This window comes from Somniosus microcephalus, chromosome 10 (genome assembly GCF_052327205.1).
Source record: "Somniosus microcephalus isolate GS21.2 chromosome 10, FLI_Smic_1.0, whole genome shotgun sequence".
Classification (NCBI taxonomy): Eukaryota; Metazoa; Chordata; class Chondrichthyes; order Squaliformes; family Somniosidae; genus Somniosus; species Somniosus microcephalus.
The window spans coordinates 184,275,679-184,300,894 of record NC_140996.1 but is presented as its reverse complement, the minus strand read 5'-3'; the positions used below and the strand labels follow the sequence as shown (position 1 = coordinate 184,300,894).

Sequence of the window (25,216 nt, the reverse complement as noted above, 5' to 3'; positions counted from 1 at the left end):
ATACATGTATAGTTTCTGTGTTTCCTTTCCGTTATATTCAACTGGCACCCTTATTTTTCCTCTGGGTATGTCTTCAATACAATGGACGTGTCCTTTAAGGGTATGTGTGAGAATAGCCGCTCATAGTCTCGTCGATTCATGACAGTTAGGGCTGATCCTGTGTCCAATTCCATCTTCACTGGGGACCCTGCTATCATGAGGGTGACCCAAATGGTTTGGTGATCTTCTTTTGCGATCACGTTGTATAACTTTAAACAACTTAGTCGCCTGCTTCCGGAGTCCTTATCACTCTCCTGATCTTCTGAACTACTATCTGTCAGTTTCTTTACTTTCCTGTACTGTTCCTTAGTAGTTCTTGTCGTGTTGGTCTTCTTTCCCGACCGGCAGACTCTTGCTATATGTCCCATTTTCCCGCATTGCCTGCATATTTTGTCTTTAAACCAGCAGTCCTTCTGCTCATGGGTTGTTCTGCCGCAGCGATAGCACTTTTCGGCTCCATACGCCATTTCGTTAGCGCTGTATTCTTGTGGTTTCTGTTGTATTTCCGCAGCTCCCCGTGCTGCTGCTTCGTCGGTACTGCCATACTGAAAGCCTGTTCTAGTGTCAGGTCCTTTTTTGAAAGTAGTCGTTTCTGGGTTCCTTCACTCTGGAGCCTGCAGACAAACTTATCCCGTAAGGTGTCTGCCAGTCCTGCTCCGAACTGGCAGTGCTTCGATAACTTGCGTAGTTCCGTAAGATAGTCAGCATTGCTCTCATCTTTGTGCTGGTTTCTTTTATGGAACTTGAATCTTTCTGCTATCAGCAGTGGTGTAGGGCTTAGGTGTTCCTGTAAGATATGAACAATCTCCTCAAAACTTTTCTCCATTGGTTTAGCTGGGGTAATTAAATTCCGCAATAGGCCGTACGTACTCGCACCCATCAGATTTAATAGTACCGACGCCCTCTTTCCATCGGCCACCTCATTTGCCTTGCAGTACACTTCAATTCTTTCCACATACGTGGTCCAGTCTTCTACCTCGTTGTCGAAAGCAGTGATACTGCCACTTTTCGGCATCTTGGGCGATTTAAAATGGCGCCTCCCGCGCTTTTGCTTCTTCCCCAATGGAATAAAATGGCGCCTCCCGCGCTTTTGCTTCTTCCCCTTATTGCCACGCTGCTCCTAGCGTTCTACAGGGTATTGGCGGCGACCCGCAGCTTCGGCGCGTCTCGCTTTCCTTCCCCCCCCCCCCGTTTAGTTTCTCTCCGCTGTCCTGTTCTCGAGCACCGACCGCGCCCTGTGCGCTCCACCCTCTCTCTCTTGTTTTCTTTTCCCGGCGACGCTGCGCGGCCCGATTTGTAGAGCCGCTCGATCGAGCTTGAGCCCGCCGCAGTCCGGAAGGGTCAGCGCTCTACCTGCTACCAGCACGATTCGCTGGAACCACAGTCTCTCCCGCAATTCTCCAAACACCGATGGATTCTTTGGGCGGTTGCCCTCGGTCGACGCCCGTTGCTCAGACTACGACCTTCCAGGACCTTCCTTTCAGGCGAGATCCCCGTGAGATGATGCCACACTGCAGGTGAGTTCGAACTTACTCGTCGCCACTGTAAAGTCCATGCCTCAGTAATACACGGACTTCGGGAGAACAGTTTAACAGGTACTTTACTGAACAAGAGGCAGCTTGAAACTGAAACTACAGAAGCCTGCTAGGGCCTTTTATACAGGGGTGGTCACTGCCGGTACTGCAGTCTAAGACCAGTTATTCCCTTAAAAGGTACATACACAACAATATCATTTTGTTATATCCTCTTTGTAGCTCTTCTCTACTTTTTTGTTCCTTTCTCTAATGTTTTTCTCATTGTATTTGTGATGGAGTCTTGTCTGCTGCCGAGTTTTTAATCTTTGCTGCCTCTCTAGTTTATCTTGGTGATTTTTTCTTTCACAGACCTTAGTGCCTGCTGAGATATCGTGTAATCGGTAATCATGACCGCTAACATTCTCTGAGAATCTCAGTAGCCATTTGGAAAGCAGGCAGGAAATAACTGCAAGTCAAAATCTCGTAATTGCAGAGTTTGCTATTTCCTGTTTCTGTTGGTGGAAATTGGGGCTGCTGTTGAATACAAGAATTGCCAAAAATAAGAGAATGCTAAAGTTTTGCTTTAAGTATTTTCAAAGTACTTCAAAATACATAAATTAACGTATTGGATGTATTCCATTTTATATTTTTGACATATATTTACTTCATCGTTTCTAATGAACTCTATTGTTTGGGGATTTTGCATGCATTAACAGTATAAGTTTAATGTTGGTGCAAAGCAGTTTGTGCTTTGCACCAAAACTGGACCTGTTTATGTTAAAACAGGTGTCAAAGCCTAAACTAACTTTGAACTGACCTGTGCCATTCACCTGTGTCATTCTGGTGTTGAGTTTGGCCAAGTCAAGTTTCAAGCTGCACTTATACTCTAACCAGTGTCAGCCTTGGATCAAAGGTAGCACTCTTGCCCCTGAAATAGAAGGTTGTGGGTTCAAATCGCACTCGAGGGACTTGAGCACATAATCTAGGCTGGCACTTGGGTGCAATACTGAGGGAGTGCTGGTGGTGTGGTCTCTCTGATGAAATGTTAAATTGAGGTCCCATCTGCCTTCTCAGGTGGATGTAAAAGATCCCTTGGCACTATTCGCAGAGTCCTGGCCAACATTCATTCCTCAATCTACAGCATTAAAACATATTGGGCTGAAAATTCAGTAGGGTTAGCGCCCATTTTGCGGCGCTAGAGGGCCTAGCGCCGCAATGATAGCCGTTTCTGAAATTCACTTCGGCGCTGCCATCGGCGTTAGCCGGTTGCGCTGCGCCGGCACCGATGACGTCATCGGTGTGTGCAGCGTCCCGGTTGCCGTGGCAACGCGCCCGAACGCCGAAATTCAGTTGCGGCCGCCTCGCCCGTGGCAGCCGCAACTAAGACTCTGGCAACCGAGTCTTACACAAGTTTGCGCCGGCGCATTAAGGTCGCGCGGCGGCCGGCCGCTTTCCCGCCGGCCGCCTGCCCGCACCTCCCTCCCCGGACTCCTCCACCCCCCCCCCCGCAGAACAGATGCGTCTGGCCTGCAAGCCCGGCACTTGTCCGAGGTGCCGGGCTCATTTTTGAAAAAATCAAACGGCCAGCGATCGGGTGAAGGCAGCGCCTCCTTAACGGGAGGAGGAGGCCTGCACTTCCCCAGCCTGCCGCACCGCATCGGGTGCCGCAGCGCCGGATTAGCGCCGCAATGCGGCACTCAGCGCCCATTGGGAGGCACTCACGCCCGCCAGTAGCGCCGGCAGCCGTCTGGGCGCGGCACTACTGAATTTTTGGCGCGCGCAAGGGAATTAGCGCCGGCGCTAAATTTCCGGCGCTAAAGCCCTGGCGCGGCGTCAACTCAATTTCTAGGCCATTATCTGGTCATTTACCTCTTTGCTGTTTGTGTGTAAATTGGCTGCACGTTTGCCTAAATTACATCAGTGACTACACCTCAAAAAGTATTGTACTGGCTGTGAAATACTTGGGACATCCCGAGGATGTGAAAGGTGCTTTACAAAGGCAAGTTCTTTCTTCTAACTGCAGCGTTGCTGCAGAGCTAATCCACTCCGCACTAACACTACAGTTATAGTGTGAATGGACCATAAAACAGGAACAAATGCAGAGAAAATCCTGGAGTTAGGAGCATACGGCTATAGAAAATGGTATCAACAAAGTTTAGTAACCCTTCCCTCAAAAAATGTTTGTCACTCACTAGATGATTCAGTTCTTCATCACTCTCTGGCCATATACAGTATGTTTTATGTATACATTGGCCCGGATTTTACAAGGCCTATGACCGCGTACACCGTAAGTGCCCCGTAAGTTCCAGGTGGGCACACACTGCGCATATGCGAAAACCCGGAACTTGCTATCTGTCAAGTTTCAGCTTGACAGATCATCCGCATGCGCAGGAAATGGAGATTCACTGGCGGAGAGTTGGGCTATTTGTCCAACTATGGCCCAGCGAATGCCCACGAAACTCTTACGCCTGGTAAAAGCAGGCATACCAGGCATAAGGGTTTAAATATACATTAAAATTAAATTTTTTTAAATCATTTAAACATTCAAAAACCTTTAAAATGTGATTAGGTTATTTTTGGCCTCTAAAAATGTTTACATTTATTTTTCAAAAAATTAAATTTTTGTTTTAAATGTTTAATTAAATTGTATTTGAATGTGAAAGTGTGTCTTTTGTGTCATTCCTATTATGCTTACGGGGATTCTGTACGTAAATGGAAGCACAATAAGCATAATGGGAATCTCGCTATTTGATTGGTTGGGCCAGCCCACGTGATCCCAGGGACACTTGTAAATCGCATAAGCCCCTGGGATACTTGGGCCTTCATGCAGGCCTGCAAGCCCAGGACCACAAGAGTCCAAAGATACTGAGGCAGCAGGTAGGTGCGTAATTCACCTGCAACCGCAATTTCATTATGTTTTCTGTTCATGGAGTCAAATACCTTCTGTTTGTAAATATACTATCAGCCAAATTCAGCATTTTCTCATCACATAACCTAATTCAAATATTTTAGTCATACTTAATTAGTTTTCCAGCAAACACGAACATGCCAAGAGTATACACATTGAAGCCTTTTTTATTTAATGGTTTAAAAAAAATTATTACTGGCCTGATCTCCCACCAAAGTCTAGAGCGATTACATGCACCACAACAGTAATGGCCCAGTAATTCGGGTCCAAATGCGTGAGTACGGTCTGGGTACTCACGCATCTGGCCGGATGAAATGCCGGTGTTCAGGAAACACCGTGCATGCGGGGAACGCCGGCATTTCCAGTCCTCTGAACGAAGGGGTTCAGAGGCACAGCGCGTGCGCAGTGAACTTCGTCGATTTCATTCATGGATTCAGTGAGGGTAAGTCCTTACAAGTTACACTTGAAAAAAGCATGTGTAAAGTTGCTCCAAGGCTGCGGAGGAAGATATATTTTATCGTGGAGCTTCTGAAAGGCAATATTTTTGTTTGGGAAAGGGAGGAAAGTTATTTTAAGAAATGCTGAGGTTAGTTTTAAAGTTTAATTTTTTTTTATTTTTATTTTTTTTAAACGGGTTTTCAGTACGGTAGGTAGAAGGAGCAATTGTGGCTGTGTGAATTGAATGTGAGAATGAGTGTTCTAAAATGAGTAATGTAACATTTCCAACACTTTTACACTTTTAAGAAAGAAACTTTTCATCAGTAATAAGTAATTATGTATGTATGTCTGCATATATTCCTTTACGTATATGTATGTATGTTTTATATTCCTTTACTTATGTGTATGAATGTATGTTTTTAATTATGATTTTCTAATAAGTTACTTTCTCTGAAAGTCATAATTAAATACATACATTCATACACAAATAAAGGAATATATACATACACGCAAAGGAATATATACAGACATACATACATAATTACTTAAAAGAATATATTACTGATGAAAAGTTTCTTTCTTAAAAATGTTGGAGTCATTTTCACATTTAATAAACACAGCAAATTCAATTCACATAGCCACAATTGATCCTTCTACCTACAGTACTGAAAACCCATTTTAAAAAACAAAAATAAACTTTAAAACTTACCTCAGCATTTCTTAAAATAACTTTCCTCCCTTTCCCAAACAACCGCAGCCTCTGGAGCAACTGTACTCATGCTTTTTTCATGTGTAAGTTGTAAGGACTTGACCTCACTGAAAACATGAATGAAAGCGGCGAATTTTACTGCGCACGCGCTGCCTGTACAGTCGCACGTGTTCTGCCTCTGAACCCCTTCGTTCAGAGGACAGGAAATGCCGGTTTTCCCCGCATGCGCTGTGCATGCTGAAAACCGGCATTTCCTCCGGACAGACGCGTAAGTACCCCGACCGTACTCGCGCGTTTGGAAGGGAATTACTGGGCCAACATTTTACATGTCAATAAAATGAAAAATTTAACAATTGCACGATTTGCCCCCTCGCATCTGCGCCTGAGGGTCCAAGGAGGTGCATTGCACAACAGGTCATCGTCGTACGTATCCTCACACTGTTCCCTTTCGGGAACTGTATGAAGTGGTGGAAGGATTTCTGGCCACGTTAACACTCCTTCCGTGACCATAACCATCTTCATACCAGCCATTAGGGTGGTTAGTCCTATGGCGTGAGGGTTTTACGGGCTCCCACAACCCATCTGATGGGGGGGGGCCACCCACACCCGCGGACGCAAGTATCCCGCTGGATGTCCACCCAGAATTTATAGTTGGAGCTCCGACTCCACTTGCCGGGACTGTCTGGAGCGGGGTTTGAAACCCTACTCCTTCTGGCCCAGCGGCGGGGATGCTTACCGCTACGCAAAAGGCCCACTCCGCGCAAAAAGTGACACCCATACGTTTCCTGCGCCTTTTCCCTCCCCGTGACTGGAGCCCTATGCTGCCACTTGAAAGACCAAGCTATCATCTGTCCTTTTTGCGGCGCCTTTGACTTCTCATTACCAATGATGAGCAGGCGCTGCGCCTCCACCTCGTTGAGGAGATTGCTGAGGTCATCATCAGTTCAATTGTGAGTTCTTTTAATGCCGTGAATTGTGCTCATTCCAGCCATTTCATGTTGCTAATCGGATTGGGCCTTTGGCATAGCAGTAGGATCCCCGCCGCTGGGCCAGATGGGGTAGGGTTTCGAACCCCGCTCCAGACAGTCCCGGCAAGTGGAGTCGGAGCTCCGGCTCTAAATTCTGGGTTGACATCCAGTGGGATATTTGCGTCCGTGGGTGTGGGTGGCCCCCCCTCCTTGTATAGCTTGTGGGAGCCCGTAAAATCCTCCCGCCATAGGACTAACCACCCTAATGGCTGGTTCAAAGATGGTTACAGTCACGGAATGAGTGTTAATCACGGCCATAAATCCTTCCACCACTTCATACAGTTCCCCAAAGGGAACAGTGTGAAGACACGTATGACGACAACATTGCTAAATAAATAAATGGAATAAAAAAAATTATTTTAGGGCTTTTAAAAGTCTTTAAATTGCTTTAATTCTGTTTAAAACTACTTCAGATTCTTCAAAATAATGTAAACGTTTTTAAAAGTTTATAAAAGTTACCAAAAGCTTCATAAAAATACCAAAAACCTATTTAAAATGCTGCTTTGCATGTAAAAATGCTTAGCAGCTTGTGAGAAACATTGGGGGCGTGTCCTATTAAACTGAGACCTCAAGGGGCGTGTCTCACTTGCACAGCGCGCTCCAGGCTTCGCGCTGGCTGCACTCCTGGGCGGCGTGACGTCAAACGCTGCCCGGGATTCTTCTGTTTCAAAATGGAATTCCAGGCGTCCCTGGAGGTGAAATGTCAGCGCGTCGGGTAAGTGCATATCAGGGGCTTGCACGCGTGGCAAGCCACCGACCCGAATTACTGCCCCATTGTGTATCGGCACCCTGCCCCCTCCACCCAGCTCTGAGAGTGTTCTGTACTGTTCACTAGCTGAACAAAAATTACAACTGTACAACCTCAAAATAGAAATTCCTGATTATATTTCTAAACAGCAATAATATTAATATTTTATTACATTTTCATGACACAGATTTAACTTTTTAATTACCATGTTTTTGCATGATTCAGTGAAATGGTTCATAATGTGGCATATCCATTAATACAGGCATTATATAATTGTTAAAAAAAACTGGCATAAAATAGTGTTTCAAATTCTTACTTTTTGGTGGATCTACTTCCGGTCCATGAACAGCGTAGTCCTTTATACTATAAACATAAATATACCCAACATAATCTGCCGTGTAAAGCAGCGAGTCATCGGCCAATACAGCCAGGCTGCTTAACTGAGATTTCACTCTGGACTGAAGAGATAGAAATATGCATTATCAATTTCAGAATTAAAAATAAAAACATCAGTGGGTGGTGGGGGGCGGTGGCGGTGGGGAGAAAGAGGAAGCTCACTTATTTCATTTCAGGTTTTTTCCCCAATCTGAGTTACATGGCAAGCAAGGTGTAAAGGATAATCTTACATTATGATGTGAATCTACAATTGCCTTTTTTCTTATGAGGGAGAAGGGGTATGTGGTGGGTGGGAGTCCTGCATGGACTCCTCGGCATGAGGCCAGGGCCATTTTAACTCCCGGGCCTTAAATAAATGTTTCTAGACGACCTGCAGCCCGAAGCCAGTGGGAAAAGTGCAAGAGCGGGTGGGCAGGAGAAGGAATGTAGGCGGGCAGTAGGCCAACATCGCTTAGCACTCAAGGGAACGGTCCCTGGCATAAGTGCTGGGAGGGGGTCTCAAAAGAGCTTCCGGTGATGGGAGGGATGGGAAGGCTGGGTCTGGCTAGGCCCCAGGATTCCATGTGGGGCCTGGAGGGGCAGTCTTCCTCCTCCTAGTCCACAAGGAATCCTCACAAAAAAAAATTAAAAATTTAACCTACATTGTCTCTTCTGGTCACTCTGCTGCCTCCCACCAAGTTTCGCTGGTGAGTTTATCGCCATGTGGGCATCCCGAGATTTCTAGTTAAAATGGGGTCGTGGCCAATGTTCCCTTTAATTTTTTTTGGGGGGTGCACGGCCCCTTCAGGGGGCTGCACAGCCCATTCAAAATACTGCGCTTGCACGGTTTTTCCTATTTAAAAGCCGGCGAGCTGGCTGCACAGGAGCTGCAGAGCGCAGCGCAGCCGATTGGTCCTGGTTCTGATGACGTTATCAGGGCGTGCTTTTTCCATGTAAAATTGGTCCCCATCTACCTTGGTCGAGCAACCCTCCTGTACCTGATCTGAGGCCAGCTAAGATTGGGGCGGTGTAACCACCCACCCCCCTCCCCCCGTCATCTTAAACCCCCTGCCAACTGGGCAAGGTTAAAATAGATCCTCTTTTAAGCTTTAACTAACAAATGTATTAAACATTAATAAACAAGAGAATTGTAGCAATAATATAACAATCATTTGCAATTCTATCTCAAGCCACATGTTAATTCATATCTTTTTGCCAACTATGAAGTTTCAAACAGATTAACTTTGAGGATTTCAAACAGCCTCAAATAAACTCCAGTTATTTTTTAAAAAACAGTCTGATAAATCCTTCCAAAACAGTAACTGGAGCTAAGCAGAATTTAAATAAATTACATTCGAAAAGCTGCCAATCAGACACTTATCTGAACAAATTACACAGCATGTTTGCAACTGAATGAGCAGCTTGGTTCCTACCAAGTGAGAACTGACTAATCTTCAAACCAATGCAGCAAGTCAAGCATGGAGATGATTTTTATTTGACCGAAGCTGGTTTCAACCCCTTAATTACTGTAGCAGAATTAAAGAAACCAGATTAAATCTAAGGAAAAATTGCCTCATTTTTGTCACAATATATTCCTCATAAAAAGGATCCACAGTTGTAACCAATTAAAAAAATGGTGATTATCATTTTTAAGATGAAAAAAAGTTTACAAACTCATTTTGTTCCTATTACTGCATTATTTGTAGGAGAAGCTTTCAAAGTGCACTTCTGGCAGGCCTTTCACATATTGGAAATAAATACTTTTATCAGTGCAAGATATCACATTGAGGTTAATATTGCCCTTCATGGAGATTTTCCACAAGAAACAGATATTTAGCACTTTATAGTGATATATGAACCATTTGTTTGGTAATCGCCGAGTGCTTGGTGGTTCAGAAATGTAATGTGTTGTAACTCACTGCAGTAAAGGTACCAAAGAGCTGTCCACCATTAAACAGATTCCAGAATGCAAGTGAACCTGTATGAGCACAAAATAAACACAAATTAGGAACATAATAGAGAAGGCTCACAATGATAGCTCCGATTCCCACATGATTATAAACAACGTATATTGCAATATATTATCGACTGTTACAAGACAACTCCCACAAGAGTGGTTATTACAGGCGTAGTTATGAACAAAAATATTATAGAAAATAGCGAATTCCACAGTCAGGATTATCCAGCAGATAAACTGAAACTGGAAAGGGTGGATTATCCTGGGCAGGTGCTCTGCAATTTCTGTACAGCACACCAGAATTTCACCTCACCGCTACCATCACCTCATTGCCCGCTCTTCCTATCAGGTCTCATTGAAAATTCCAGGGTACATATGGGACACACTATCGGGCGCAGGAAAGCAAAGAAGGGACTAAATCGCAGCAGAACCCTTAAAGGGAGAGGTACAATGGTGGTCCCATGAACGAACCAGAAGGACTTTGAATTTTGGAGTTTATGGGAGTAAGAATTTCATCTCAACAGTTTCTGAAGAATATTGGCAAGGCTTAAAATGCCCTTCCACCCTTACCTATAACAACAAGTGCAAGGAGCTCGTGGACTTCTTTATCCCTAGTACTGAGACCATCTGACCAGCTGCCTCTGCTGCTTCCCCACCATCCCACTTCCCCTTGGCCACCTCACCAAATCTCCCCCTAGGCTCCCCACTACCCTAGCCCTGAACTTGCATCTTTCTCCAGTTTCTCTCCTATCTCCCCTCATGCCCTCTCTGAGCTCATCTTGTCCATAAGACATACCTCTTACTGCCTTGACCCCATTCCCACTAAATTGCTGACCACCCAACTTCCCTTCCCGACCTCCATGCTAGCTGGCATTATAAAGGGTTCCCTCTGCTCAGCTACTATCTGTCTCGCTTTCAAAACTGCCGTTATCACCCCCTCCTCAAAAAACCCACCCTGGAACCCTCCATCCTTGCCAACTTCTGCCCCATCTCCAACCTTCCTTTTCTCTCCAAAGTTCTTGAACATGTTGTCACCTCCCAAACCAGTGCCCACCTTTCCTGCAACTCCATGGATGAATCTTTCCAATCAGGTTTACGCCCCTGCCACCACACGGAAATGGACCAAAGTCACAAATGACATACTCTGTGGCTGTGACCGTGGTGCATTATCCCTCCTAATCTTCTTTAACCTCTTTGCAGCCTTTGGTATGGTTGACCACACTATCCACCTCCAACATCCTTCTTCCGTTGTTCACCTCAGTGAGATTTCCCTCGCTTGGTTCCACCTTACCTATCCGAGCATAGCCATAGCAGCTCCAACAATGGTTTATCTTCCTGCCCCTGCACCATTACCTTGAGGCACCCCCAAGGATCTGTCCTTGGACCCCTCCACTTCTTCAGTTACGTGCTGCCCCTTGGCAACATTATCTGCGGACATGGGGGTCAGATTCCATATATACACTGATGATATTCAGCTCTACTTCTCCACCACCTCTCTCAAACTACCTCTGTGTTGTCAGATTGCTTGCCCGATATCCAGTCTTGGATGAGTTGCAATTTCCTCCAGTTAAACATTGGAAAGACTGAAACAATCATTTTCTGCCCCTGACACAAATTCTGTGTCCTCACCATCGATTTCTTTCCTCTCCCCAGCCACTGTCTGAGCCAGACTGTTCCAAATCTGGAAGTTCTATTTGACTCCAAACTGAGCTTCCAACCCCATATACTCTCTATCAACAAGACTACCTACTTGCACCACCCTTAATATTGCTCACCTCGGCCCCTGCCTCAACCCATCTACTGCTAAAACCCTCATCCAAGCCTTTATCACCTTGACTATTTCAATGCTCTCCTGGCCATCCAGAGACTTTAATGACCCAAAAATGTTGCGCCCTCAAATTCAGCCGCTTACCAAAAAAATCTGTAAGCAGTAGATTGGAAAAGCAAATATAAAGCATTCTTTTTACTGCTGCTGTGATGCAAAGGGTCTACAATTGAAACTTTAACTTACTTTTTACTCTTTCCAGATGTTGACAGATCTGTTGTGTATTTCCAGCATTTTCTGTTATTGTTTCAGATTTGCAGCTTTTCTTTTTATCTCTATTGTCAATCGCTTGCTTACCTTGGGGTCCAGTAGCAACAAGCGAAGCTCCTAATTCAGCCTTCAGCACACGAGTCTTCAAGAATATGACTTTATTTACACTCTTATCTGCTACTGCTGTGTGAACATTAAAAAGTAATTAAAACAATAAGCTTAAAACCATAGAATACTTTGAGATTTGAACAAAAAAGTTAATTTATTTAATGTATTAGTTAATTGTTACATTATTTAGCTCTTACTCCCTTCCTTTTGTCCGGCTCTTTTCCTGCCAAATTAAGAATGTTAATCAGTAACTCCTGTGGTTTGGACTGAATGTTCTCTAAAGTTATGTTTATACTATCATCCCATGAAGTTTTCAAATTGGAATTCAATGGATTAAAACTGTAGGCAATCTCCTTCTTAGATTTTTAGTGACCCAGATATAGTTCAATGACAAGTGACAAATTATCAGCCCAACACGTGCTGTTTTTTCCTTCCCACAAAAGGATAAGTGAACCTGCTACAACTCAACAGTTTTGGGTGGTCACCTGACTCCCATGATGATCTAATTGAGTTGTTTAAGATGATTAAAGAAGTTGATAGGGGAGAGAGAGAGAAACTATTTCCTCTGATGGAGGAGTCCAAAACAAGGAGGCATAACTTTAAAATTAGAGCTAGGTCGTTCTGGGGTGATGTCAGGAAGCATGTCATTACACAAAGGGTAGTGGAAATCTAGAACTCTCTTCCCCCAAAATGCTGTTGAATCTAAGTCAATTGAAAATTTAAAAACTGAGATCGATAAGTTTTTGTTAGGCAAGGGTATTACGAGTTACGGAATCAAGGCAGGCGGATGGAGTTAAGATACAGATCAGCCATGGTCTAATTGAATGGCGGAACAGGCTCAAGGGGCTGAAAGGACCAGGAGTAGGCCAATGTGCCAGCTGACAGTATGTACGTCATAGCACCCCAATTTAAAAACTTTAACAAGGCTCCCGTCTGACTCAGGTGTGTCCCTGAGCCGCTCTCAACAACTTTCTTCTAATCCTACTCACCCCACTCATCAATGGATGTTGCTAGTGGATCAGCAATCACCGCTCCTCTCCACATTTCTGTCCAGGATGTCCGTTCACTCACGAACAAGGCCCTTGCCATCCACAACCTTATTGTGGATGACTGGATTGATAATTTGGCCTTAAGTGAAACTTGGCTCACAGGAGGTGACACCTTTCTCCTTATTGAAGCCTCCACACCCACCCCCCTGCTGTATTTTCCACCATCTACCCTGTCCAAACTGCCACGGTGACTTTTATCACCAAGTCACACCTTGGTCTAACTCTCGATTCTGGTGGTGCCTTCTCCTTCTCCAAGCACCTCACCTTGGTCCAATTCTCTCACCTCTCCTTTAAAATCTTTGTTGTCTACTCGTAAGGCCCACCCCATGTTTCTCTCAAAGATAGCCTCTCTCCTTTCCTCCTTCCACCTTTGCACTGTGACTCATCATCCTTGATGATTTTAAACTCCACGTCTGCTCCCCCACCCTCTCTCTGCTCAATTCACTGCCCCCTGTTCTCCCTAAACCTCTCCCACCATAAAACCTCTCCTACCCATATTCATGACCGCCCCCATGACCTTGCCGTTTCACCTGGTCTCCCTGTACCCATAATTTTAATCACTGAAAAGCCACCTCCGACCACCCACTCACCACTCGCAGCAGCCCTGCTTTCTTCCAACCCTACTTCTTTCTGCTTCTGCCTCTGGAAAAAATTCTACCTACAACTTAACTTTCAAACCCCCAAATGCCTAGCCTTTGGCTCTTCAATTGCCACGATTTACTCAAGCACTCCCTCACCTCCATCTTTGATGCCCTTGTCTTGATAAAACCCTTCACTCTCTCCCATCCCAGTTGTTCACCCTGGTATAGCCCCCATCTTCACTCCCTTAATTCCAAGCCCCCACACAAGCGTATCTTATGCAAAACTGGTTTAGCCATCCATCATCAGATGTGGCTGGCCAAATCAGAAAAAACTAAAGAAAGAAAGAACATGTATTTATATAGAGCCTTTCATGACCTCAGGACTTCCCAAAGGGCGTTACAGCCAATTAAGTACTTTTGAAGCGTAGTCACTGCTGTAATGTAGGAAATGCGCTAGCCAATTTGCGCACAGGAAGGTTGATGCGCTATCAATTACTCATAAAAGACTGAGAGTTAAGAGAGTAACTAAAGGCTTTTATTAGCAAAGAACAGAGCATGCCTCTCGTGGTTGACTGGGTTCCAAGAAGGCAGGGGGCTGCAGGTCAATCACCTTTATACCTGGGCCTGTGTAGGTGGAGCCAGCCGAGACATGTTGAGGCATGCATAGGTACAACAGTGTGTAACAACAACAACAACAACCAGTGGTTTACCACATTCACCCCTTGTTTAAAATTGAGTCCGGCGGGGTGAAGTGTACTAAAGGTTCGTGTAAGTAAGTCTATCAGGTGGCCTTGTATGCCGTCCTGATCGTCGTGGTGGCGGCGGTGATGGTGCAGCATCCAACGTTGAGTCTGGCGTCTCATTGAGTGGTTGGGTGGTCAATGACGGGTCCTGGGGCTGCGGCATGCCATCGAGCGGGGTTGGGTTGTGGGTAGTGGTCGATGGCAATGGTAGTGTTTCAGGGGCACCCAAAGGTGCGAGATCTCGTGTGGGGGCTGTGTCCTCCCGCCCGTCCGGGTACGCTACGTAAGCGTACTGGGGGTAGGCGTGGGTAGTGGTGGATGGCGAGGGGGGTGTTTCGGGAGCACCCGAAGGTGCGAGGTCTCGTATGGAGACTGTGTCCTCCCGCCCGTCCGGGTACACCACGTAAGCATACTGAGGGTTGGCATGGATGAGGCTCACCCTCTCGACCAGGGGGTCCGTCTTATGGGACCTCACGTGCTTCCGCAGTAGGACGGGTCCTGGAGAAGTCAGCCATGTCGGTAACGAGATCCCCGATGTGGACTTCCTGGGGAAGGAGAACATTCTCTCGTGAGGGGTAGCATTGGTGGCTGTACAGAGCAGTGACCGAATGGAATGGAGCGCCGCAGGGAGGACTTCCTGCCAGCGAGAGGTCGGAAGGCCCTTAGATTTCAAGTTTAAAAGGACTGCCTTCCAGACCGTCGCATTCTCCCTTTCCACCTGGCCATTCCCCCGGGGGTTGTAGCTGGTGGTCCTGCTTGTAGCGATACCTCTCGAGAGCAGGTACTGCCGGAGTTCGTCGCTCATAAAGGATGAGCCCCTGTCGCTATGAATATAGCTAGGGAAACCGAACAAGGCGAAGAGGTCATTCAGACATTTAATGACCGTGGTACTGGTCATGTCTGAGCAAGGGATGGCAAACGGGAAACGGGAGTACTCATCAATTATGTTGAGGAAGTACACATTGCGGTCGGAGGAGGGGAGGGGCCCTTTAAAATCGACGCTCAGCCGTTCAAAGGGGCGCGTGGCTTTGATCAGGCTTGCTCTGTCTGGCCTATAAAAATGCGGTTTACACTCGGCACAGATTTGGCAGTTCCTGGTCATGGTCCTGACCTCCTCGATGGAGTAGGGCAGGTTACGGGATTTGATGAAGTGAAAAAACCTGGTGACCCCCGGGTGGCAGAGGTCATTGTGGAGGGTCTTCAGTCTATCGACCTGCGCGTTGGCGCATGTACCACGTGATAGGGCATCTGGGGGCTCATTGAGTTTCCCGGGCCGGTACAAGATATCGTAATTGTAGGTGGAGAGTTCGATTCTCCACCTCAAGATCTTGTCGTCTTTGATTTTGCCCCTCTGCTTATTATTAAACATAAAAGCTACTGAACGCTGGTCAGTGAGCAGGGTAAATCGTTTTCCGGCCAGGTAATGCCTCCAATGTCGCACAGCTTCCACAATGGCCTGGGCCTCCTTTTCGACAGAGGAGTGTCGAATCTCGGGGCCCTGGAGGGTCCTTGAGAAAAAGGCCACGGGTCTCCCCGCCTGGTTAAGGGTTGCAGCTAGGGCAAAGTCGGATGCGTCGCTCTCCACTTGGAAAGGGATGGACTCATCCACTGCGTGCATTGTGGCCTTCGCAATATCTCCTTTTATGAGAGTGAAGGCTGCACAGGCCTCTGCTGTCAGGGGGAAGGAGGTGGACTTGATGAGGGGTCTGGCTTTGTCCGCATAGTTGGGCACCCACTGAGCATAGTACGAGAAAAACCCTAGGCATCTCTTCAGTGCTTTTTGGCAGTGGGAGAGGGGGAGCTCCATAAGGGGGCGCATCCTGTCAGGGTCGGGGCCGATGACTCCGTTCTCCACTACACAGCCAAGAATGGCAAGGCGCTTGGTACGAAACATACATTTGTCCTTGTTGTATGTTAGGTTCAGCCGCTGGGCCGTACGGAGGAATTTCTCTAGATTAACATCATGGTCCTGCTGGTCGCGGCCGCAGATGGTGACGTTGTCTAGATAGGGGAAAGTGGCCTGGAGCGCGTTCTGGTCGACCATCCGGTCCATCTCCCGCTGGAAGACTGAAACCCCATTGGTGACGCCGAAGGGAACTCTGAGGAAGTGGTAGAGACGACCGTCAGCTTCAAAAGCTGTGTACTGGCGGTCCTCAGCCCTGATGGGGAGCTGGTGGTATGCCGACTTCAGATCAATCGTCGAGAACACCCGGTATTGTGCTATCTGATTGACCATGTCAGATATGCGGGGGAGTGGGTATGCATCTAGCTGGGTGTAGCGATTGATCGTCTGGCTGTAGTCAATAACTAGGCGCTGTTTTTCGCCAGTCTTCACTACCACCACTTGTGCTCGCCATGGGCTGGTGCTACTTTCAATAATCCCTTCCTCCAGGAGTCTTGCTACCTCGGATTTAATGAAGCTCCTATCCCCGGCACTGTAACGCCTGCTTTTGGTAGCGATGGGCTTAGTCGCGGGTGAGGTTAGCGAACAAGGAGGGGGGGGGGACTTTAAGGGTGGAGAGGCTGCAAATGTTGCGCGGCGGGCGATTTAAAAGCTGCTGGCTGCAGACTGTGAGTGGGGGGAGGGGTCCGTCGTACGCTAATGTGACACTCTTAAGGTTGCACTGAAAATCCAACCCCAGTAGAACGGCAGCGCAAAGATGGGGCAGGACCAGGAGTTTAAAATTTTTGTATTCTGTGCCCCTTACTGAAAGGGTCACTACACAGTAGCCACCGACGTCCGCTGACTGGGCTTTGGAAGCCAAAGAGATCCGATGTCGCGTCGGCAGGACCGGGAGAGCATAACTCCGCACCGTGTCAGGGTGGATAAAGCTTTCCGTGCTCCCGCTGTCAAAAAGGCAGGTAGTGGCGCGGCCGTTTACCGTAATGTCCATCATGGACCTGGACAGTTGATGAGGGAGAGATTGGTCCAGCGTCACGGAGGCCAGCGTATGGTCGAGCGAGTCGATGTGGTCGTCAGATGAGGCGGTGGTTGAGTCCGGGTCCCCCGTGGTTGAAGTTGGAGACGTCCGAGATGGCGGACAAAATGGCGGCGCCCATGGTCCCGATCCCCACGCGGCTGGGGGAGCCCAAGGTGGCGGACAAGATGGCTGCCCCCACGGTTCGCACGCGGCGCTGCTGGCGTTAGCGGTTTTACCTTTGCAGGCGCTGACATAGTGTCCTTTCTTCCCGCAGCCGGAGCAGGTAGCGTTTCTCGCCGGGCAGCGTGCTCTGGGGTGTTTTGCCTGGCCACAAAAATAACATTTCTGTGCCTTGGACATCGCAGCAGCAGTTGAAGGTGGCGGTCCCATGACCCAAGGTTGTGGCGTCCACGTTGCGGAGCGGTTAGGGGAGAAGGCGTCCATACTCCTGTGGGCCGCGTCGAGCGAGAGCGTGAGGGACACTGCCTTTCTCAGGTCCATTTCTCCCTTTTCCAACAGTCTCTGCCGGGAGTAGTCGGACCTTAGACCCGCAACGAAAGCATCTCGGATCAGTCCCTCCGTGTGTGCTGCGGCTGATGCTTCTTTGCAGTCGCAGTCTCGGCCAAGTATCCGTAGTGCCCGTAGGAAGGCCTCCACCGATTCCCCGGGCTGCTGTCTGTGGGATCTTAAGAGGTGCCGGGCATAGACCGTATTTACCGGGCATGCGTATTGCCCTTTTAGCAGACCGATAGCCGCCGCGTAGGTCGTCGCGTCCTGGATTATTGTATAAACTTGGTGGCTCACCTTTGAGGCCAGGATTTCCAACTTGTTTTCGTCCAGGGTCACAGTTGAGGCTTGCAGGTAGGCCTCAAAGCAACGCAGCCAATGCGCGAATTTGGTAGCCGAACCCGCTTCTTGGGGGTCTAGGTCCAGGCATGTTGGTCTGAGGGCTCGCAGCAGCTCCTGTTGCTCAGCGTTTGGTGCAGCAGCCTGCTGTTCAGCGTTTGGTGCAGCAGCCTGCTGTTCAGCGTTTGGTGCAGCAGCCTGCTGTTCAGCAAATGTCGACATTTTGTTTTTGCTAATAAAATTGATGCGCTATCAATTACTCATAAAAGACTGAGAGTTAAGAGAGTAACTAAAGGCTTTTATTAGCAAAGAACAGAGCATGCCTCTCGTAGTTGACTGGGTTCCAAGAAGGCAGGGGGCTGCAGGTCAATCACCTTTATACCTGGGCCTGTGTGGGTGGAGCCAGCCGAGACATGTTGAGGCATGCATAGGTACAACAGTGTGTAACAACAACAACAACAGTGGTTTACCACAAAGGTCCCACACACAGCAATGAGGTAATGACCAGATAATCTGTTTTAGCGATGTTAGTGAGGGATAAATATTGGCCAGGACACCGAGGAGAACTCTCTTGCTCCTCTTTGAAATAGTGCCATAGATTTTTCACATCCAAACTGAAAGGGCAGACGGGGCCTCGGTTTAATGTCTCACCCAAAAGACGGCACCTCTGCAGCACTCCCTCAGTAATGCACTGAAGCATCAGCCTAGATTTTGTGTTCAAGTCTCTGGAGTGGGACTTGAACCACAACATCAAGCATTATTGAGCCTAACACCCCTTGGACAAAACCACCCAATACTCCAGGATTTTCCAAAACGGCAACCTCTGGCTTCCTTTCTTCACTAACAACCATCTCCCTAAGCCTCTCTTTCATGCCATTCCACCCTCACCTTCAAAAAGTATGCAGAGCGCATGAATGCCTTCACTACGATTGAGCCAATATGTTCCGCTACCTCTGTTGCTTCCTCCTTCCACTTGCTCATCAAGCCAAACCTCCCCCTAGGCTCTCCTCTTCCCTAGCCCTGAACTCATGGCACTCTTTATTGTCTCTCCCATCTCCCTTCATGCACTCTCCAAGCTCATCTAGACCACAAGACCCACCTCCTGCTTGCATGACCCCATTCCCATTAAACTTCTGATCACCCAACTTCCCTTCCTGACCCTATGCCAGCCAACAATGTAAATAGATCCCCCCATCTCAGGTACTATCTCCCTTCCTTTCAAAACCACCATCATTACCTCAAAAAACACCCTCAACACCTCTGTCCTTGCAAACTTACACCCCATCTCCAACCTCCCTTTCCTCTCCAAAGTCCTTGAACATGTCATCTCCTCCCAAATGCAGCAAGTCTACTCACCCAATTCCTCTGTGCACGCTGACCAACATTGGCTACTGCTCGCCCAATGTCTCAAGTTTTAAATTCTCATCCTCATGTTTAAATCCCTGCATGGCCTCGTTCTTCCCTATTTCCATAACCTCTTCCAGCTCTACAACCCCTCCCAACTAAACTTTCCATTCCTCTGACTCTGGCCTTGTGTATCACCTGGTTATGCCTTCAGCTGCTTCAGTCCCAGGTTCAGAAATTCATCCCCCCCCCCCCCGAAACTCTTCGACTTCTCTTCTTTTAAGACCCTACCTCTTTGGCCAAGCTTTTGGTCACCCTTCCTAATAGCCCCATCTTTGGATGGGCATCCAGTTTTTTGATTATGCTTCTGTGAAGTGCTTTGGGACATTTTATTATGTTAAAGGCACTATATAAATGCAAATTGTTGTTATGGCAAAAAGAAATCCATATCAATTTGACAGCGCCACCAAAATTCTTCCTTTCAACAGTTTAAAGCAGTTAATTGTTTTTAACACAAAATATACATTATAGTGACCACTGCTGTTGGGAGGCTTGCCTGCCAGCAGTACAAGTCAGAAATTTGGCTCCAGGCTCCCCTCGATTTTCTGATTAATTATTGTAAAATCGTGGGCAGCTCATGCCCAAATTTCCAATATCCACTGCTGGTGGTTGAGTCTCCCTGCTAACCACTAATGGAAGGAGCAGGGGTTGAAACGTGGGGGCATTTCTATGGCTAACAGAGAACTGAATTAACATTGGTGGATAGTCATTAACCAGGGGCCTTCAGCAACATTTTCTCTTCAGCTGTGTACATCTCCTCTCTCCCCCAGCTGGGCTCATTATCTCACCAATTGTTTCCCAATGAGGTCATCAGCACTGAGTTAAAATGAAAATGTTCAAGAAAAAAGTCAGAAAGAGACAAAGAAAGTAAAATTGACCAATTTCTACCGTTCGATTTTTTTCATGATTTTTAATAGAAATATTGATTATATCACCTCCATTAAAATATATCTGCAACCTCTCAGACACACTCCTTATATTTTACCTTCTCCATCTCTGCACTCTGTGGTTGAGGGATTCTGCAGATGGCAGTAGATGTGTCCTGAGATCATGTTCCACACAATTATTTCTCCATCATAGCTAGAGGTGGCAAGGAGAGTGGGGGGACACTGAGCTATACACAGAATGTCATCCTTGTGTCCCCGTTTCTAGGAAGAGACATAACTTTATAATAGGCATGATGTACTTAAGGTGTATATTCAAATAAATATATGCTCTTGTTTTCATAATGCCTGTTCAAGAAGTACATTTTATTAGCTTAATGGGATAGGACATAAAGTGGCAGCCTGTGAACTTAGTGAGTGGTAGCCAGCTTTGCAACATATAATGTCGTGCAATTATATTTTCAGAAATGGCACTAGTATTTTAAAAGCTAATTTAATAGCAGCACTTAGATTTTGAATTTGGGGTGGGGAGAGAATTAGGGACAGACTAGTACTAAACACTGTTTCAAACAATTATCCAGAATCATTTAATGTAGTTGGTGTGATTGTTATATCACCCATTCAAGATGATTTTTAGTAAACCATGTACAAATTTACTTCAAATGGAAGAGCCTGAAAAAATAACTGATTTTCTTCATAGTTTCTTAATATTATGAGGGCTTTGAAGGGAAGATGGGTAAACATGAGGGAGAAAGGAATTGAAGGTTATGCTGACAAGGTTAGATGAAGAGGGGTGGGGGGAGGTTTGTGTGGAGCATCAACACCAGCATTGACCAGTTGGGCCAAATGGCCTGTTTCTGTGTTATGCATTCTATGTAATTCTATGTTGATGGTCACTGGGCTTCCCAGTGTGCGAGTCCTGTGGTTGTTACGTGACTCCTTTTTGTCACATGACATCCACAGCACAGTAGTTCACTAGAAAAATGTTTCATTTTCTTACATATGACTAAAACAATGAATTTTCTGGCAGGTGAGTTTATGACCTCAGTTAGCTGCAGAGTAAAAAAGGGCGGTCGGTAAGTTTCCATCGGGAATGGGGCGTTACGTCGATTTTCCCAATTTTAATTGGTTTCCCGCCAGGCAGATTGTGTTAAAATCAGGGCCCCAAGTATTTTGAAGATTCCTTACTGGGACTAGCTAATGGCCACAGGCATATTTGCATTATTTAACCTTATGCTACCTGTCTATTGTACAAATTATTGCTATGCCATCTTATTTTCTCTATGCTTGACTTGCACTGGTTAATTTGTATGAAGCTGGGTTTTGATTTTTTTTAGCTCTATTTATTACTGTGAATGCCATTAGTAAATTAAGTATGCATTTCCCTGGGGTACATGGGAGGTTTCAAGTAGAGGCCATGCACTTGCCCATAGAGATCCATTGGAACACACAGTAGAAAGACTATGAATGAAAATAGTGGAGGATACACATTTTGCCCTAAAGTGCTGCATTCTGAAAACCAACAGCTACAGGATTAAATCTAACCATTGCAGCCACATCTCAAACCAAGCCAATGAGCTGAAGTACCAAGTAATACTCCTTACCAGATCATCCTGCCAATGTGGCTGAGGAGGCTGAATATGATGATGGTCACCAAATGAATCCTGGACCACACAAAGAAAAACAGAATATTTTAGAATTTAAAAATGTTACCATTTGTCCAGTTGTGTTAAAATACACTTATAGTGCAAATACACCACAGTTATTAACATAAGTAACAGGGGGTATCAACATGCACTGTGAAATGTGCTGCTGGAGAGGGCGCAGAGCACATTTGGAATTTAAGCTACTGGGCACTCCAGTCCAGAAAGTCCCAGATTCAATCTCTGACCAGTGCTGAGTTCACAGATCTCAGCTAGCTCAGCAGTGTAGGCATTACATAGAATCTATAGCATAGAGACAGGCCATTAGGCCCAACGGGGGTGTTTATACGCCACACAAACCCCTCCTGCGCTAATTACCTCTTTCCACCCTACCTCTGTAACCCTCTATTCCCTTCTCCCTCATGTATGTAAGTAGGCATTACCAATTGAGCTCAGAATTTGTTAGGGATGAAAAATTATAGTTGCCGCTTCTGCTTACTATCCAGTGATCCCTGCTGGAACTGTGCACGTGTGGACACTGCATAGCAAATGGTTTGAACTCTGCTGAGAGTCCTTCAAAACCTAATTTAAATCCTAACAACACTGTAGCAAGTCAAAATGGGACCCATTGTCCAGGGGTACTGGGCTGGGAACATTACTACAAACAAGACAATGTGCTAGCTGTGCCCAGTGGGAAACTTGTCTGTAGTAAAGTCAACATCAAGAAGGCAAAAGGTTCTTGTCCATGTAGTACACAACACCCAGCAGTGTATGGGACCGCTCCCTCCGCGACACCCTGGTCCACTCCTCAATCACCCCCAACAGCCCTTCCCCTTCATAGAAACATAGAAGTTAGGAGCAGGAGTAGGCCATTCGACCCCTCGAGCCTGCTCTGCCATTTAATGAAATCATGGCTGATCATCCAAATTCAGTACCCTGTCCCTACCTTCTCTCCATATCCCTTGATTCCTTTAGCCTTAAGAAATATATCTAACTCCTTTTTGAATAGATTTAATGAATTGGCCTCAACTGCCTTCTGTGGTAGAGAATTCCACAGGTTCACCACTCTCTGGGTGAAGAAATTGTTAAGTCCGTGAATGATTGAGACACGGACTAGCAGGAGTGAAAACAAACTAATCTTTACTGGTGGAAGTTCATAACGAAACTAAACAGAGGCTCTCCAGCGCCTTTTATACAGGGGTGGTCACTGCCGGTACTACAGTCTGAGACCAGTTATTCTCTTAAAAGGTACATACACAACAATTCCTCCCCTTTTAGATAAACAGTACATAACATTCATTTAACAACTAAATGATAACGAATTATAATCACAATTACTGTTACTAGATACAGTGGTTAAGTTTAAGCAATTATAAGTTCAGTCTTTGAGGAGGCTTCCTGATTCTGTCTGGATAACGCCTCTTTGGGGTAACAGGTTCTTCTGGCAATGTTGAGTCGGAATCAATGTCGTTGTTTGGTTCATCTGCTTCCAATATTACCGGTTCTGCGGTAGCTGCAATTGGAACGTCGATTTCAGTACCAGGTGTATCAGATCGTGGTGTGGAGTTGACGTTTTCCAGTGACTCTAGAATCTGGTCAGCATGGTGTCTTACAATGCTCTCCCCAACGTCCACGGTATGCATGAGAGGTCCTTGTCGTGTACAAATCGTTCCTGTCTGCCATTTCTCAGTGCGGTAGTCCCGGGCCAAAACTGGTTGACCTATCTTAAAACTCCTGGTCGGCCTTTCATTCATATTCTGAAACTGCCTGTTCTCCACATCTCTTCGGACGTTTGGCTTAACCAAATCCAAGCGGCATTGTAGTCTTCGATTGAAGAACATCACGGCTGGAGTTTGGTTGGTAACCGCATGTGTCGCATTCCGGTAGGCAAACAAGAAGTTGTCCACCTTGTGTTGTAGGGGTATATCTTCATTACACATTGCTTTGATAGCCTTCTTGAATGTTTGGACAAACCTCTCGGCCAATCCATTAGTGGCTGGATGATATGGGGCAGATGTGTAATGCTTAACGCCATTGTTCCTTAAGAACCTCCGGAACTCTTCAAACACAAACTGTGGTCCATTGTCAGAGCAAATCTGTTCAGGCAGCCCATTCCTGGCGAATATGGTTCGTAAAACTGTGATAGTTTTTCCGTGGTGGTTGAGGACATTTTTATTACCTCTGGCCACTTTGAATGTGCATCCACCGCAATTAAAAACATCGAGTCCATGAAGGGACCAGCAAAATCAATGTGCACCCTTTGCCATGGAGATGGGGGCCACTCCCATGGATGCAGAGGAGCTTGTGGTGGGGCGTTTTGGACCTTCTGGCATCCTGCACAGCTCTTGGTCATCTCTTCGATTTCTCTATCGATTCCCGGCCACCACACAAACGCTCTGGCTAAGCTCTTCATTTTTACCCCACCCAGATGACCCTCATGAAGCTCATTGAGCACTCTATCCGTCAACTTAGGTGGAATTACTACTCTGGATCCACACATCAAGGTTCCTCTTCACACTGACAGCTGTTCTCTTCTCGGCGAGAATGCTGGCAGCAGTGGTTCGCTATGTGCTGGCCATCCCTTCACCGTTAAATCATAGACCCGTGATAGTGTCGGGTCATTCCGTGTTTCCTTTTCTATGTTTGCATTCGTCACAGGGAGACATTCGACTATGGTCGAGTGGAATAACTCCATTGGATCCACTGCAAGGTCTTCTTCTTCCACCGTCGGCAACGGTAGACGTGACAATCCATCAGCATTTCCATGCTGTTTAGTTCCTTTGTACTCGATGTCATATTGGTGTGCCCCTAGGAAAAGGGACCATCTCTGCAGCCGTTGTGCTGTCATTATCGGTACGCCCTTCTGAGTGTTGAAAATGGAGACAAGAGGTTGATGATCGGTTAGTAGAGTAAATTTTTGACCGTGCAGATAGTGATTGAACTTCTTCACCCCCCACACTAGGCTGAGGGCCTCTCTGTCAATCTGGACGTAGTTACGCTCGGCAGAAGTTAACAAGCGTGACGCAAAAGCTATCGGCCTCTCCAAACCATCAAGGAATTTATGTGACAGTACCGCCCCAATGCCGTAGGGAGACGCATCACACGCCAGCCTGATTGGCAGTGCTGGGTTGTAGTGAGCCAATACTTCCTTCGAAGTGATTAAGTCCTTACTCTTCTGAAAAGCACGTTTACAATCATCGCTCCATTTCCATGCTACCCCCGTTCGTAGCAGGGCGTTCAGTGGGTGCAGAATTGTCGACAAATTCGGCAAAAACTTATGATAGTA

General features: G+C 46.5%; 1 protein-coding gene across 1 annotated transcript in view; it reads right to left on the bottom strand.

The window, feature by feature from the left end:
• Positions 1-25,216, bottom strand: part of wdr95 (WD40 repeat domain 95) — a 255,032-nt gene that overhangs the window by 62,770 nt on the left and 167,046 nt on the right. The window contains 5 exon segments of the mRNA XM_085999311.1: positions 7,701-7,842; positions 9,679-9,737; positions 11,839-11,934; positions 20,389-20,551; positions 21,892-21,951. Coding sequence (XP_085855437.1) covers positions 7,701-7,842; positions 9,679-9,737; positions 11,839-11,934; positions 20,389-20,551; positions 21,892-21,951 — 520 coding nt within the window.